The sequence below is a fragment of the Neolamprologus multifasciatus genome, chromosome 10 (assembly GCF_963576455.1).
Source record: "Neolamprologus multifasciatus chromosome 10, fNeoMul1.2, whole genome shotgun sequence".
Lineage (NCBI taxonomy): Eukaryota > Metazoa > Chordata > Actinopteri > Cichliformes > Cichlidae > Neolamprologus > Neolamprologus multifasciatus.
Window position 1 is genome coordinate 19,795,317 of NC_140448.1, and position 15,869 is coordinate 19,811,185.

General features: G+C 41.5%; 2 protein-coding genes across 10 annotated transcripts in view; one reads left to right on the forward strand and one right to left on the reverse strand.

Annotated features, from left to right (window-relative positions):
- The first annotated feature begins 539 nt into the window (after positions 1 to 539).
- Positions 540 to 9,070, forward strand: rbm14a (RNA binding motif protein 14a). 5 transcript variants are annotated; one of them, XM_085175771.1, is made up of 8 exons: positions 540 to 700; positions 2,664 to 2,848; positions 3,097 to 3,294; positions 3,363 to 3,475; positions 3,670 to 3,951; positions 4,063 to 4,289; positions 4,443 to 4,853; positions 8,119 to 9,070. In XM_085175771.1, exons 1-8 carry the CDS (start codon positions 540 to 542, stop codon positions 8,120 to 8,122), a joined length of 1,581 nt encoding a protein of 526 aa, XP_085031897.1. In that variant the 3' UTR covers positions 8,123 to 9,070. The 5 variants fall into 5 exon arrangements, with proteins under 5 accessions (XP_085031897.1, XP_085031892.1, XP_085031893.1 ...); XM_085175766.1 differs by having other exon boundaries at positions 4,443 to 9,070; XM_085175767.1 differs by having other exon boundaries at positions 3,366 to 3,475; positions 4,443 to 9,070.
- LOC146510160 (phosphatidylinositol-binding clathrin assembly protein-like) overlaps positions 8,515 to 15,869 on the reverse strand; it is a 29,981-nt gene continuing 22,626 nt past the window's right edge. For all 5 annotated transcript variants that reach the window (XM_085175765.1, XM_085175764.1, XM_085175763.1 and 2 more), the window contains one exon: positions 8,515 to 14,345. In XM_085175765.1, the coding sequence (XP_085031891.1) occupies positions 14,331 to 14,345 (15 nt within the window). In that variant the 3' untranslated portion in view covers positions 8,515 to 14,330. The remainder of the gene's footprint in view (positions 14,346 to 15,869) is intronic.

A 15,869-nucleotide genomic window follows, 5' to 3' on the forward strand; every position in this document is an offset into this window, starting at 1 on the left:
CTCAGATAAAAGCCTCTACGTTAGCGTTAGCTAGCGTAGCTAACATTAGCTAATGCTCAACAAGATGGCCAGGAGTGTCTGGAGTTTTAGCGTGCTGCTGGTCGTGTAACGGTGCTTATAGTACGCTATATAAACAGTTACATGTAGCTATTTTTCGTCTTTTGCCATTCTGCGGCTAACCTAGGCGTTTTACAGACTTTAATTTGGAGGCATTTTCGCCGCCCAACTTAACGGTTTTATTAGCTTAGCTAATAATACCTCCTGGCGTCGCTGCGGCGACTGCCAAGTGGCAATCCGGCGAATACGCAAATAGCTATAAAAAAAAAAAACGCCTGGTAATAACGCCAAATAGTGTGTGTGTGTGGGGGGGAATCAATCAGCTTTGATAGGCCTTTCGAGATTTTTTTCAAGACAGCAAATTTCCTGTTGAGATCTTCTAATCGTCTAGCTAGCCTGTTGCCGTTGCTCAGAGTATCACACATGACCGTATGTTCCCCGCATCATGTTTGTTCTCTTGCAGATGCCTGGTTTTTACAGAGATGAGCGGTGAGAACGTGAAGTTGTTTGTAGGGAACCTTCCTATAGATGCTACGCACGAAGAACTGAACAAGCTCTTTGGTCCATATGGCGAGATCAACACCTGCTCGTTGCTGAGACAGTATGCTTTCGTTACCCTGAAGGGAGAGGGGGCAGCAGACAGGTATAATTGTTACACCGGCCATCACTGTTATTAGATATAATTAGTGTTTTGCTTTCCTAAATGCTGTTGTACATCTCGGAAATCATGTCAAAAGGAGTCATCTAGTTTACATGAAAACATACATTCTTTTCTCAAAGTATAAGAGCAGACTGAGTTCATTGTATTTAGTCATTTAAAGTAGTCCTGCTTTGTCGTTTTTAAACATTCGTCAGAAATGCAACATTTGCATTAGTGATGTTCAGTATGTGTAGTAAAGTAAAGCTAACCCCCAAAATAATTATGGCTTATCAGCAGACTCTTAAATAGAGTATTGCACAGACATCTGCCGTACATTGCTCTGTGTCTCTTTACTTAACTTTGTTCTGACCAGTTGCACTAATGTGCATAGTGGCCTTCAAAATCCTATTGTGAGTTAGGAACATCATATGATAGATAGATTCTATCTATTCCAAAACCAGAAATGTTCATTTATTTTATCATCAAGGTTATTATACTTAAGTAAAACTAAACGTTTTTTAAAAACATGTCATAAACTAGACTTTAGTTAAATAAATTGAAATGTCTTTAGTTTTAATGTTTGAGAGTTTAGTCAGATTTAGTCTACATGACATGTCATTCTCTCTCACAATTTGATTTTTGGTATTGTAGTACATATTCTGAACCTCTTAAATGATACAGTTGGTAGGCACTATCTGCATTGTAATAAATGATGTTTTTGTTATAGTGTTAAAACAACTACACAGAAATGAGTCCACTCTGGGAGCTACATATTTGTTACAGTACAACAATCATATCAATGAGTTATACAATATAAATTAAAGCTTAAAAGTAACAAGTATATACATATATTTGACCTTTCCAGTGCTTTGACTGTTTAAAATTAATGACTAATTATAAATCCCAAAATCCATGCATAGCAGCTTAATTTGACCATTTGCTTAGCTTCACTTTCCTGCTTAATACTAGTCTAATACAGTAGAAGCCTAAAACACATGCAATAGTTTACAGTTTGCAGACACCTTAAAAAAATGTCTGAGTGAAGACAAACAGTTCAGATACAAGAATTGTCTCTTTCATTATTATTAGAAATTGGAAGACCTAGGTCAAACAATAAAATTAACAAAGTTTATAAAGGTATGAAAGAAGCAACAGGCTGCAGTATCTGAAAAACTTTAAGGTACTGGGGGTAAAAAAAAAAACAAAACAGGAACAGGACCATTCTCTCACCAAACACTGTTGTGGTCTGACTAATTACAGTAGCTGTTTAGTTCCTATTAAAGTGCAGTTAGTAAAACAAGGAGAGGCTGCAGCAGTATTTGTTATGCTGGTATTTGATCTCTTCCATAAAGAACTCCATTAATTCTTCATGGTATAGATTCAACAGGGTCTCATCAAAGATTTTGGTTCATATTGATGTGAAATCATCTGGTCACTGCAGATTTGTCCTGCCTGCACACCTATAATGTGAGTCTGCTCTTCCAGCACATCCCAAGGGTGCTATTTTGGGTCAAGATCTAGTGACTGAAGGACATTTAAGTACAGTGAACTGATGGTCACATTCAGAATAAATATTTACCATATGAATGTTGACTCAATCATGAGACCAGGCAGTTTTTGTCCAGTCTATTGTCCAATTTTGGCGAGCCTGTGCAAATTGTAGCACCAGTTTCCTGGTCTTGGATAGCAGGAACTTGGTGTTCCATATTCAAAGTGAAATTGCCGTTCTTACTCATTCCGATGCTCAGTTTGAACCTCAGCAGGTAGTTTTCACCAAGACTACATATGTAAATGCATTGAGTTGTTGCCATGTGACTAGCTGATTGGATATTTGCATTAATGAGCCTTTGAATAGGTGTGCTTAGGGAAGTAGGCAGTGACCGTATATTGCAGTTAAATGTTATTACTGATAGTCTCATCTGTGGTTTTGAATGTGTTTATGATTTAGCTGTTCTTATGTTAACAGGGCGATACGACATCTTGATGGCAAAGAGTACCGAGGCAGACCCCTGGTAGTCGAAGAGTCACGAGCACGCCCACCCAACTCCACTAAAGTGTTTGTGGGGAACCTCAGCGCTACATGTTCAGCAGATGACTTGCATGGGCTGTTCTCAACCTTCGGAAGAGTTTTAGACTGTGATAAAGTCAAAGGTAACGTATAAAGCCTTGTAATCTGTAAAGATTGTGTGTGAGAGAAATTTGCGTCAGGATTTAATTAACTTGAGCTGGTTTGAATAAGAACAGATTTGGGGACTTTAAACTCTGAGCAGGTGACTTTTCTGTTTGCATCGTGGTCCAATCTTTCAAGTTGATGTGACATAAAATATGGGATGCACACATTTTATTGTAAAAATCAGCCTCAGACTAATGTTGACCTTTCTCTTTCCTGTAAACTACAGCAAGGTTATGCTCAAATGTCGGCTATGCATTCGTGCATATGGAGAGGAAGGAGGAAGCCTTGGCTGCTATTGAGGCACTCAATGGGACCATGTTCAAGGGGCGTCAGTTGGCTGTAGAGCTGTCCAAAGCCCAACCTCTGATAAACCAGATTATGACAGCCGGAAATTCAGCTAACCCCGCAGGTGCTGTAACAGCAGGTGATGATGAAAGGGCAATTTGTTTTCCAAGAAATGAAATGCAGCTTATGTTGTAATCATGTTTTCAGCAGGTGGCAGAGAGGGTCTTCTTCCACGACCGCCTCCGTCACTAGAGCATCATCAGAGTCAAGCAGCTGTGCTTGCTGCAGCTGCAGCTGCTGCAGCTGGATTACCCATACAAGTAAGCATATTCCCCACCAGGATGTCCACCGCCATTTGAAAGCCTTCTGCTCTTTGTTTTTCAAAGTAATGAATATCACAACTTTTTAGGAAACTTTATTTTCAGTCAAGCCTTTTATGAACTTTAATTTGAACTCCCTGTATTGCACCATAGAGTTTAGACGGACTAGATTTAAGAATTTTCTTTTGTTGCAGGTTCAACAAAGTGTCCATAACTCTTTCTACAACACCACATCCTTTGACCCCACCTATGCTGCTCTGAAAGGGATCACCAGTTCTAAAGGTGCAGATGGAGTCATATATGGAGCTCTTGCCAGCCAAGTGTATGGATCCGTAGCTGACCAGGTGTTTCATGAGCTGGCAAATCACAATTCTGCAGCAGCCGCAGTTGAGGAAGAGGTGGAGCCCCAGACTGTACCAGATCCAACAACACTTTTCGAAGCAGCGAGAGCCAAGTTCTTTCAGGAGGGACAGAAGGTCTGTTAACTTTGGAGTAAAAATGTCTTGTGTGCTTGTGTGTCTATTATTGTGTTTCAGAAACGGTCATCTTATCTGTTTGTGTGTTTTGTTTTGTTTTTATGATTCAAGGTTCTGGCAGAGCAGCAGGCAGGGAGAAAGGCAGCACCTTCAGATAATGAGCGGGACCGCAGCCCAATACGAGGAAATCGAGCTCCTCTCCTCCCTGACCCTGTTCCAGGTTCATTTGCTCAGATACGCCCCAAACGACGTGCCCTGCTTCCAACACCACCTGGAGCACCTGAAGACCCCGTCGCTGCCACCACCACAACTCCTGAAGGAGCGGATCCTGTTGCGAGGTACACATAACATTTAAACAGCAGATAGTGTAGAAGAAAATTAAGCTTAAACCAGTTTATGATAATATAACATGGTCATATTATTGAGATTTGTGTGCCCTTTTTTTCCCTGCTTATTTCTTACCTTTTCTTCAACTCTAATTTTGACTCAAGGTCATATACAGAATACTACCAACAAATGCATCAGTACCAACAGTATCAACAGTACCAGCAACAGTACCAGTACCTCCAGTATGCCTACACCAATCCTCCACCACCACCTCCGCCTCCACCGGCAACCACACAGGCACCTGCTTCCACCACAACCCCTGCACCACCAGGGACATATACAGCACTCCCGACATATGCCGCATCGGATTCCTATGCAGCACCAGGAACGTACGACACTTCGGGAAGTTATGACGCCTCATCGGGGAGCTACGACGCTTCATCCGGGAGCTACGATGCCTCGTCTGGAAGCTACGACGCCTCAGCGGGCTATGACACATCTGGAGGCTACGGGGCACCGGGAGCATATGATTCATCGGGAGCTTACGGAGCGGGAAGCTACTCCACCTCCACACCGTATGAGCAGACACCCGCACACGGGCAACCCATGCCCCCGCGCCACGATTACCCTTACCACACGCCAGAACCCCCTTATCGATAGTCCCACCCCCTTCCGACACGCTCCTTACACATGGCAGATGTGTGATTGTGTGTGTGCGCGTGTATGTGTTTGTGTGTGTACGTGGGCGAGCATACATAAGGGACAGTTTAAAGGCGAAAAACGAGAGAGTGGGCAAGGTTGTGATTTTCCCCTGTTTCTCCATCTTGACCAACTAGTCTCTCAATGGATGATTACTCAGTTAAGTGGATGATTATGAGCTAGCAAGGTCTCTGGAGTAGTGGAGATGAGGGAGGCAGCTGATACTGGAGTGCTGTTAAGCATTTATAGTTCCTGTTAGATGTGATATAGAGGCACAGCTGGTTCCTTGTTGAATGTTAAAGCTTAAATTTTGCCTCAAACAAGGTCGGACTCAGAAGGTGGGTTTTTGTCACTTCAGAAGAGCTTTCTGTTGGGTGTCAGGCGAAGCCCTTTTATGTACTCTACATAAAAGATTGTTGCTGCATGAAATGTGCAGTCTGGCAACTCTTTACATCATCGTATATTGCAGACAAAAAATACAAAGTACAGATAAGTAAATTATAAACCGGTTTTATCCATGGAAACATATCCTGTCCAACTGGGACTGTATGGCTTTGTTATTGTTTTTATAAAACACTAATTTCTCTACAGGCCCATGATGTTCATTCATGACGGCCAACTTTGGGTTGGCTGCAATTTAATGTGCTGTTGAGCTGTATTGCTTTATACTAATTGTTTCTATAATTTTGTCCCCTTTATATATCTGTCAGGGTGTTGAAGAAACATCTCTTTGTATAATGTTGTTCAGTTAGACAGCACCTCAAACTGCAGTCTGCTATGAAGAACACAAAGTTGACTCAGCACATCTCCAACAATAACAAAGTACAAACAGTTGTGCTTGCATATTTGTTGTAGCTTTTGTAGAGTATGTAACGAGGCTTAGTCTGAAGTCATTTGTAGCGATGCTTTCGTAACAATAAACCTGTTTTGATCAGACGCGCAACCTCTACATGTAATATGGTGTTTGAAGATGGAAAGCAGAGCTGAGGTAAAAGGAAGTTTGAGTGGTTAATCAAATTGATTGTTTCATTTACTGAGGAAATTTGATCCTGTACAGATTGAAAATGTGTTGTTAAATTGACCAGATGGCATCTCAAATAATGTATCAGGCCGGTTTCACTTAAGCCCCTTTCAGACATGGGATAGAAAACATCAGTCTTGTAGATTGACAGCACTTGGATTTTACATGAATTCTTCTCACGGCTTCGTTCAGGCACACAAACAGCTTTCAATAGATCAAAAGACCTATCTCACTGGTGTCACTGGGCATTGTAAGCATCACTCTGTAGATGTAGTTTCACTTGAGAACATTTGTTCTCTCCTTCATCGTCAGTACCAGCAGGGTTTCTCTGATTTTGAGTGTGTGGGCTGCCGACTGAGCTGCTTCTCCCACACAAGCTCAGAGACATCATCCTGTCTTCTGGACTGAATAAAGCAAACACATACACTTGATTATTGTTTTTGACGCACATGTGACAGCATGCATCCAGACATGCACCATATTGAAAGAAATCTGTAAGTCTTACTAGGTAGACCTAGTGAGATTGCTGTGTCTGAAAGGGGTTTTGCTGACGGTGTAGTCTTAAAAAAATAAAAGAATGGGGGCTGTTCACATGAAAACATTTCCTGAGCTTACTCGTTTGCAGGGTGAGAGGAGTGACTTTGAGGTAAATTTCTAGATCATCCTCCTAACATACAAGAGTTGGACTGTTTTTTGATGGATGTAAGCAGTGTGTGAATAACCTGCTTGATGTTTCATAGTTTTGCTATTTTGGGCAGTATCGATTAAAGCAGAGTAGACCCACAAGAGTGCATGATTTCAGTTGAGGTAGATGATTATAATTTACCTACCTTTTCTTCCCCTCTTGGCTTTCTGTAAATCTTGAGGTCTGTGCAAACAAAAATATGTTCCAACCTCACGAACTGAATATGTCCTGTCAGTTTTTGCTTTAAAGGTTGGTTTTGCCTTTAAACATCAGAACAGAGTCTTCACGTAATTTAGTAGTTATTCACACTTAGTTCTTTCTCTCTCAGTTTTGTGTTCAATGCATCCACATTTTTCTCTGATTATAAGCAGCATTCAGTTGTTCAATAGTTTTGGGTTTTTTTTGTTGGTTTTGTATATATGTGAATTTATAAGAGCCAGGAGGAATGTCGGCAAGCGATGCATGGCCAATGGAGCTAATAGAATTTGAGCAATTAAAATTCAACTTTTAATTTTTCTTTCCTTTTTAGTTTTTGTTTTTTTGACATCTTCCATTAGTTTCCATTGTGTTGGGAGTCTCATCAGCTGCTGTCATACCTTTGGTCTCACGGATAGCTGTGGTGATTTAGACAGAGAGAAAATCTACAATTTGGTACAAATGTAAATATTTAAAAAGATGCCAACCAACATTTGGTAGGAATATTGACTGTTAATAAAAACCATAGTGATTGTATTTCTTTCTAAACAGTTGGAGACCTGGTGTAGTTGGACAGTTCAGTTGTACCAGACTCGTAAAAAGAGGCAGCCGGTTTGTATGGCAGGGAGGGATTACAGTTGTGCTTATGGCATGTAGTGAGTGATAGTGAGTTGTAGTGGCATTGGCGAGTGAAGTAAAAAGAGAAAGCAACTGTGCGTGTATCGAAGGGTTTTAAGCCGAGCAGACTTCAGGTGATGTTCTCAGTGCTGCTGGTGATGCGAAAGTCGTTTTGGATTTTGTAGAGGCCACTGATTTTTCCCGGGCAGAAGTGAGAAGGCACGAAGACCTTTCCTTTTCTCTTCTGATCTCACCAGAAGCACACACGGGCTTTCTCAGCATCCAAATCACACCTAGACAACTTTCACCTTATAACTGGGTTAGTTCATATAATTTATAACAGACAACACGTGCGATGCAGTGCAAAAAATACTAATGCACACCTGATTCTTCTTGCATTTCATGACTCTCAATAGTTGCTCCGATGTGATTGTACCACACATTAGCTACTCGCATTACTTCTCATTCAGCACGTGAACTGATAGTGCTGCGATTAATTTTCAGTGACACATAGCCTCTCTACATTTCCACATTATTCCACCTTCTCCATGTGAACTGTTAGTTGCTTGCCTTGTTGTTGCTGCTGCTCCAGCCACCTTCTTCCTCTTGCTGATTATTGCAGCTAGAGTGGGAGGGAGCCAAACTGAGCCCTTGCCCTGGACGTACGGCACACGCAGCTGTAGCGTGGAATGGGGAAAAAAGCAGCGTTAGGCCTGAAACTGCTGTGGACGATGGGGGGTCTCCCCACTAAGGTAAACACTCAGACCACACACTCAGACCCCTCCCCGAAACACGCCTATACACTCACCAGCACACACACGCCGTACAGATGCTCCTGTGTCCATACTTCTTACTCCTCACTTGCCTTCAGGGATTCAGATTTGTCCGGATTTTGGAATTTTTTTATTTTTTATTTTTTGAAACAACTCACCCATCTTTTTTCTCTTCTTATTAATGTTTGTTTGGGGTTTTGGGTTTTTTTTTTTTTCTCTTTTTTTCTTTTTTTTTATGGGAGATCTTTTTTTTTTTTCTTTTCTTTTTTTTTTTTTATTTTCCTGTTCAAATCCTTACATTTCCCCTCCCTCCTCCCCTCAACAAGTTTTCTCTGCTCATACATTCCTGCTCCTAATGTGACCACTCTCACACAAGTTTTTAAGGACATCTGTGCCACCTTTAGTCTAAATCTGAACACACTCTGCAGCAGGCATGTTGTTGTAAGTACGTCCTGTTTCAGCCTATCACCGAAGAGCACCACAGCCAGAGTCGGGGACATTTAGATCAATGGGTTGTCTTAGTTTTTCTAAAAGCGCCCCTGCGGCCTCTTCGGGGGTTAAGTGCCTTGCGTAAGAGCACAGTGGTAGGGCCTCCACTTCAGAGTTGAATAACCTGGCTCAGGATCGGTTGCTGGTTCAACGCTCGACTCCCCCCGTCTGAAAACGATTTTTGATGCCGCATTCAACTTGTATGAATGACGATGAACACGGATGCGACCATGTTGTTTTAAATTACATTTTGTCCTATGTTCTTTCAAATGTTTAATTATCAATAAAATGAATTTCAACTGAATGAAACAATCTCTGTGTGAATATTTGAAGATGCAGAAAGCTTGGCGAGTTTTGCCATTTAAACTTTCAGGGCTCAGCATCAGATGACATTTTATTCAGTTTTTTCCCAAAAACATCAATCTATGCTTTTTCAAATAAAAACCAATACTCTGATAACAATCCAAACCTGATAATTGAGTCGTTTTTAATATACAAAAGAAGTAGTTGAAGGTATCGGACTTCCACCTGCAAACAAGACCTTTTCATGGATACTCACTGAGTTTCATGCCCTCAACAGCAATTAAGTTTACAAATGGACACTACAGTACTGCATGGGTGTAGTGAAAGCAGTATACACAAATATACTGAGGTAACACGAGGAGTAGGCCTGTGTACGTAAATGGGCAAAGGTGGAACAGTGAAGGGGAAACTGCAGAGACATCATGCACCATTCATTGGAATAATGGTATGGATATGCAGCAGTTTCTACTCTGGTAACAAATGCCTCCATCAGCCAGATTAGTTTATGAAGTAGCTTCACTAATGAATACAAACACTTGTTTCGTGTTGAGTGTGCAGTCAGTAAATAATTTAATTGGGGAATTTTCCATTCTGGGCAATGCCCATTGTTAAACATACTCTTTAAAGGTGACCCATAGTGTTTATTTTTCATTTCTGTATATTCATTCTTTTCTAGGGTAGCTTAGCACAATTCGCAGTTCAGTTCAAGCCTCTCAGTCCATCCTGTGTCTAAAACAAACCTTTTTAGCTCATTTCCTTTTAAAGCTGTCTTATTCTGATTGGCTGTCCTTTCCAAACAGATGGTTTGAACAGCAATTTGGTACTGTTCCTGCAATGACCAGATTAACCCTATAATGCCTATTTGATACATGGGTTTTTGTGACTTCTGAATCAGTGTGGGGTTTTTTTGGGGGTTTTTCCCTGAAAAAGCTGAATGAAATGGCGCAATAAATTGGACAGAAATTATACGAACTCAAATGCAAATTGATTTTTAAAAAATTGTCAGAAGGTTCAATAAACATTCCAGTTTCAGGAAAAAAAAGAATTTTCTTGCAATTATTGCATGGATATTGTCTGTGTGACTATTCCAATCTAAGAGAGGTGGGGGGACTTGGCCACTCACTTCATTTTTATGAAACCCATGTTTAATATAAGCATCCACTTTTGAAACATTGTGTTAACCTTCCAAATCCAATGTGCACCATTAGAGTGTAGGTAAATGTGTACACTGAAAGTGGAGGTTCTTCTTTTTATTGTATGGAAAGGTAAGATGTCACAGCAAATAATTTTCTCCTAAAGCTTTGCCTTTCAAACCTTATTTCATTGGGCTTTAGAAAGTCCCACCACAGATAAAATACTACAATTAGTTTGCCTCAAAGGCTTCATGCTGTGTCCCTTAATCTACCATAGCAAGGTAGAGGGAATGTGAGGAAGAATCTAATATTAATAAACTATTCTTAGAAGGGGAAAAAAGAGACATGACCAAGAGATGTGGGTAATGCTACAGATTCTTAATTTACCCATCTGCACTAACACAGTTGGGCTGAAAATGATGCCATTGATCTCAAATCCCAACCCCTACATCTGTACATTTCTGGTCCTAGTTTTCCAAAATTGTTCAAAACACACTTGAAGCATCTCATGGACTTAAGACTGGCTTAAGAGGAAACCGGTCTGTGCTTTAGGGTGTGACTAAGAACTGATAAGTCTAGTTTATGACAACAGACAGGACAAGACTGGGCAAACACAAAGAACACCACACGATGTGGACCAGACCAAACACGTATTACAGTACTTGGACTTTCAATCACGACCTCTCATGATGCTGCTGGCATAGTATGAAAAAGGAGCAAGCATTCAAACACACGTATTGAAAATAGCAACGCTTTAATAAAGAGCGATTTTACAAGACTGCAATGTCTAGCTAGCTAGGTGATAATCGACATTGACATCCATGATGTTTTACAGAGATGCAGATATGGTAACTGTGTTTGAAGTTTGATGGGTTACTTGCAAGTTGCATTTCTGCATGCGAGGCAGCCTTCAAACAGTTACGGACCCCTACATTGTAAAACAGTTGATTTATGAATGTCAATGAGTGTTCATGTCAAGAGGTAAGTAAAAAATCTCATGGAGAAATTTCCTTAACGTTTTCCAAACACACCGGTAAGTGAGAGTTCACACAATGGTCATGCTTTTACCGGGCACACAAGCCAATAAAAAGACGACACTTAATCATGCAAAAAAAAGACAGTTTCTTTGTCTCTAAAAATAAAAGAACAAAAAAATTCCTTTGAGTTCTGATATCATCCATCCGTAGTGACTTTGAATAAGAAGAAGCTGCGCTTTGATGATGACTTTGGTGCAAAAAATGTTCCTGTTTTGAAGAGGACAGACCCTGTCCTGTCCACTTCCTTGATGAAGACACTCTTGGTATAGACCAGTTGTGATAGTTTACCCCCATAAACCCCAGCCCTCCCGACCCCACCCTTACTCCTCGAGATGGACACAAACATCACAAACATCAACCCTAACCCACCCCGCCCATCCCTGGATGATGACACCTTCAAAGTACAACCATTCAAACACAGATACAGCAATAAATTGTCCCACGTACAGTACGTCATCCAATGGGGCTTCGATCACTTTACAGAGAGAGAGAGCACGTCTAAAAACACATGAACAGCATTACCTATATACAGAGGACACAGTAACAGTCAGAGGTTGGCCCAGGATGGATCGAGCTCTGTTGGTGGGAGTGAAGTGCACAATGAAAAGCTCATTCATCTGACGGAGAACGACAAATAACTGCAACAAGGAGTAATGGCGCGACATTTTCCCGAAGGAAATACCCAAATCTCAGCTGACCTCTTACATTAATGTTCATTCAAAAGTGAAACCTCGAAGAGAACATCTGCCTGCCCAATGATTCCTAGCACAAATCTCTCTCTGCTGGTAGTAGAGTTGTAGCTGCAGTGAGACTGGTTTTTACATAGCCAGCAGTTACAGTTGCGATTCTTTTTTTGTTGTTGTTGTTAGAAATCACCAGCCTGTGCACTTCCAGCTCTTTGGAGAAGTTTGCTACAGACTCACTTTGACAGATTCCACATCTGATGACTCGGGGGTTTCTTCCCCCCCTGTTTTTTGCGTTTTGCAGCAGATGAGTGAACCTAGAGCCACCTTAAAATGATGTGATGTTGTACAGACACGGTCACAATAACACTCATTGCTAAGTTAGTACAAGCTACCAGCTCGATAGAGATGTGTAACCTCTAACCGAGGAACATGACCCTGTTTATCTCTATGGGAAGGCATGTGAACACAAACACACATACAGTACACGTACATAGAACGGACACAACCAATAAAAAAAACGACTTCATACCCAATTGATTATTGCCCCTTTCGACTGTACATCCCAGCAATGATTTTAGGTTTTTGTGCAGCAGAGCATTGTCCCCTCTTTGAAGGTTTGTGCTATATATATTTTTATATATATCATCTGACTGTGAGTCTAACTCGACCTTGGATCTCCTAGAAAATCCACATTAACATTTAATGTCTCATTAGAGCCTCCCTGTCTCTGGCTGTCCGAATTAATCTGTGCGCCGTCGCTGCGGGCTTTGCTCGGGCCGTGATCGACAGACATTACCCTCAGCTGCTTTCCACTGCTGTCGTTCACTTGACGCTCCAGACTGACCTTTAGCTGTCCTGTCCATAAACGTTCCACTCTACATTAATAACTCGCTTCTCAGTGTCTCTCTTTAAATCCTCCCAGTGGAGGTGAGACTTCTACCCTCATCCATTTTTTTCTTAATTTTATTATTTTTTGGGGTGGGTAGGGTGGGGGTGATAAGGACTTGACAGGAGACTAATTTTGGACAGGACAAATGCTCAGGACAGGGAGGATATCATACAGCTGGGAGTTCGACCATTACTGATTGCTAGATTGAAATTCACCTAATGTCAACTCACCTCCTGTGTGGCTCTCAGTGCATTTTTCACAACTTTTAGAGCAGTTCAGTTGTTAACAGAACAGCTTAGAAAACGAGAAAAAAAAATCCACAGTATTCTGTACAGAAATCTCATGTGGACATACAGGAACTCTGACACTACAGCAGAAAAAGGCTTCTAACCGGGCTACAAATGGGTGTATAATGAGATTGCATGATATTGCACGCCTGTAGAAGAGGGCAAAACCCCCCAAAAAACGAAACGAAACACAGTGTGTACATCACGTCCCCAAGTAGCGGAGGTTTGTTTACATCCAAATGTGATGCCTGGGTCTGGCTCAGTGCTTTCATCAGTTAATTCCAGTGCAGTAACATGTTGGTACCTGGCAACACATTAATGACATCAGGTACCAAAAGAGAAACACACGCTGTAGCACACCCTACACAGCTCCACGTCCATCCACAATCACACAAGCGTGCCAATTGTTTTACGCCCGATTCTCTCTGTGAAATTGGCAATTAAGAACAAATGGAGCTCATAAAAAGACTCAAATGGATGCGTGGATGCAGCACGCTGAAATGTAGAAAAAGGAACACACGCTCGCACGCGCAGACACACGAACACACACGCACGCATTCAAATCAATAACTTCTGACATCGGGTGATGGATGGATGACACGTTACCGGGAACCAATCGGAACAAGATGCTAAAAATCACCTACACAGAAATACACCCTTGGCAAAGGTCACATAGAGTAAAGTGCCAGCAAACGATCCAATCAGAGAAAGAGACGCATGTCCTCCAAGTTTGATTCAGCTGAGGGATGGAGAGAGATGCGGGTAAGCCTTTATACAGGAAATTATCAGTATGATGGGGTGAGGGGAAATGGCAAAAGAGCTTCTGCACTTCCAGCGAGCTGTCAGTCCTCATAGTGTCATCACAGGTCGTAATTGCCATTTGAACTGGCAAATCAAGCAGAGGATGAATGGGACTAATGCAGAGCCTCTGGTGCCCCAGCACTATAGATTCAAAGACAGAGAGATCAGTAGCCACACGGAGAGAGGAGAGGAGATTAGAGGGTCAGGTGACATGAAAACTGACATCAGCGTTTCATCTTCTATCCATCCTCTGGTCCTCCTCTCTCCTTCGTCCTCTCCCCTCCCCTCCCCTTTTTCTTCCTCTCTGCCCTCTTCTTTCTTTCCCCTGCGCTGGATTTTGGTTCTGGATTTGCGTTCGCTGCTGACTCTTTCTCTCTGTCTCTTTCCTCTCGCCTTCTCTCTCCCAGCTTTGCTGCCATGGTTACAACATCATCCCCTACATGAAGTGCATCTGCAGAAGACGGGGTGGTGGGGGGGTGAGAGACATGCAAGAGTAATTTAGTTCAACAAAACAGCTCATCAAGTGTTCAGGCATCTATTGACAAGCGTATTAGCTGCCGCAGTGCCAAGAAAACAGCACCTTGGAGCGGTGATTGTTCAGTAAACAATTATATTACTCTGTTGTGTTTTGAATAATTGGTCAAAATATACTTGATCGTTTGTGCTCCTGTGAGTCTTGTAACCTTTGCAGCTGATGATTGCTCGCAGTGAACTTTTTTGTTTTTTTCACGCTTCTTGGTCAATTTTTAAATTACCTGACAACATGACTCATCATTGAGATTCTTGATGGAGCCACTACTTGAACATTGCTAATCACCCCTAGAGAAACAGCTATGAACGAGTGGCCTCTGTTATTCCCGAGGACTTGAAGAGGCACAGATTCAGTGTTTGTACCAAAGCAATATTCTGCCCGTGTTGTTTCTGTGCTGGTACACATCGGTTTAAGATGTGCAATGCAGCCCGTTAATGTGCTGAAATCATTTAAATAGCTCCTATTACTTCCCAGTTTTCTCTTTTATCTGTTTCTGCTTCAATAATCTGCTTTTCTCAGAAGCTACGCACTGAAAACCATAAATGTTAGAGCTGTCCAATATTTGCAGATGATTTTGTTTGGGCAGTTTCTCCATCCACACACCCTCCTTATTACCTACTAAACATTTTGTTTTTTTATTGGTCATGTTTGTAATAGCATTGCTGCTGCTGCTTCAACAAGGCAGTTTTTTTTCCCCCACTGTATTGTGACTGCTTTCAAAATTGCTCTGCGTGGTGTCAGATTATCTGTAATTGGTCAAGTGTAAGGAGAAAGAAAAATACAGAAAAAGCACCCAGACAAGCTGCATGTTTGATTTATGGTTTACAAAGGAATGCACAGCTTGACAACTGCACTTATTTTCTGACATGTGATTTGCATGTGAACACTGATACTTCTTCAGAAGTTGGATAGCTTACCTTAGCATTAAGAGCAGAAACAAAAGTAAAAAAAAAATACAAACAAAGAAAAAAAAACAGCACACCAATAACCCTAAAGAAAATCACTTAACATTTTCTCTCTTATTTGATGCCAAGTTGTGGGATTGTGGGGGCATTACTTGCTGGATAATTTGAAGTCCGATTTGCTGTTCCCCTACATTTCTAGACTTTATGCCAAGCTAACCAGCGGCCCCAGCCTGCTTGTTTAACTACATCGATGTAGCCACAAAACAGCTGGGATGCTGTGTATATATAGGATATACTTCATTGGTGACTGACTTCACTGTTGAGGAATTTCCCATTTCTTTGCATTGAGAAACTCTTGGGTGGCTCTTGCAGTATGCTATGGATCATTTGCACTGGGAAGTCAGATCTGCAATCTGAGAGAGTATAGAGAAAGTATAGCTATGTGCACTTTAGAATTCATGCTACTACTTCTATCTGCAGTTACATCATCACTAAACACTAGTGACCTGATTCCATTGGTAGCCAGCTCATCTCGGTT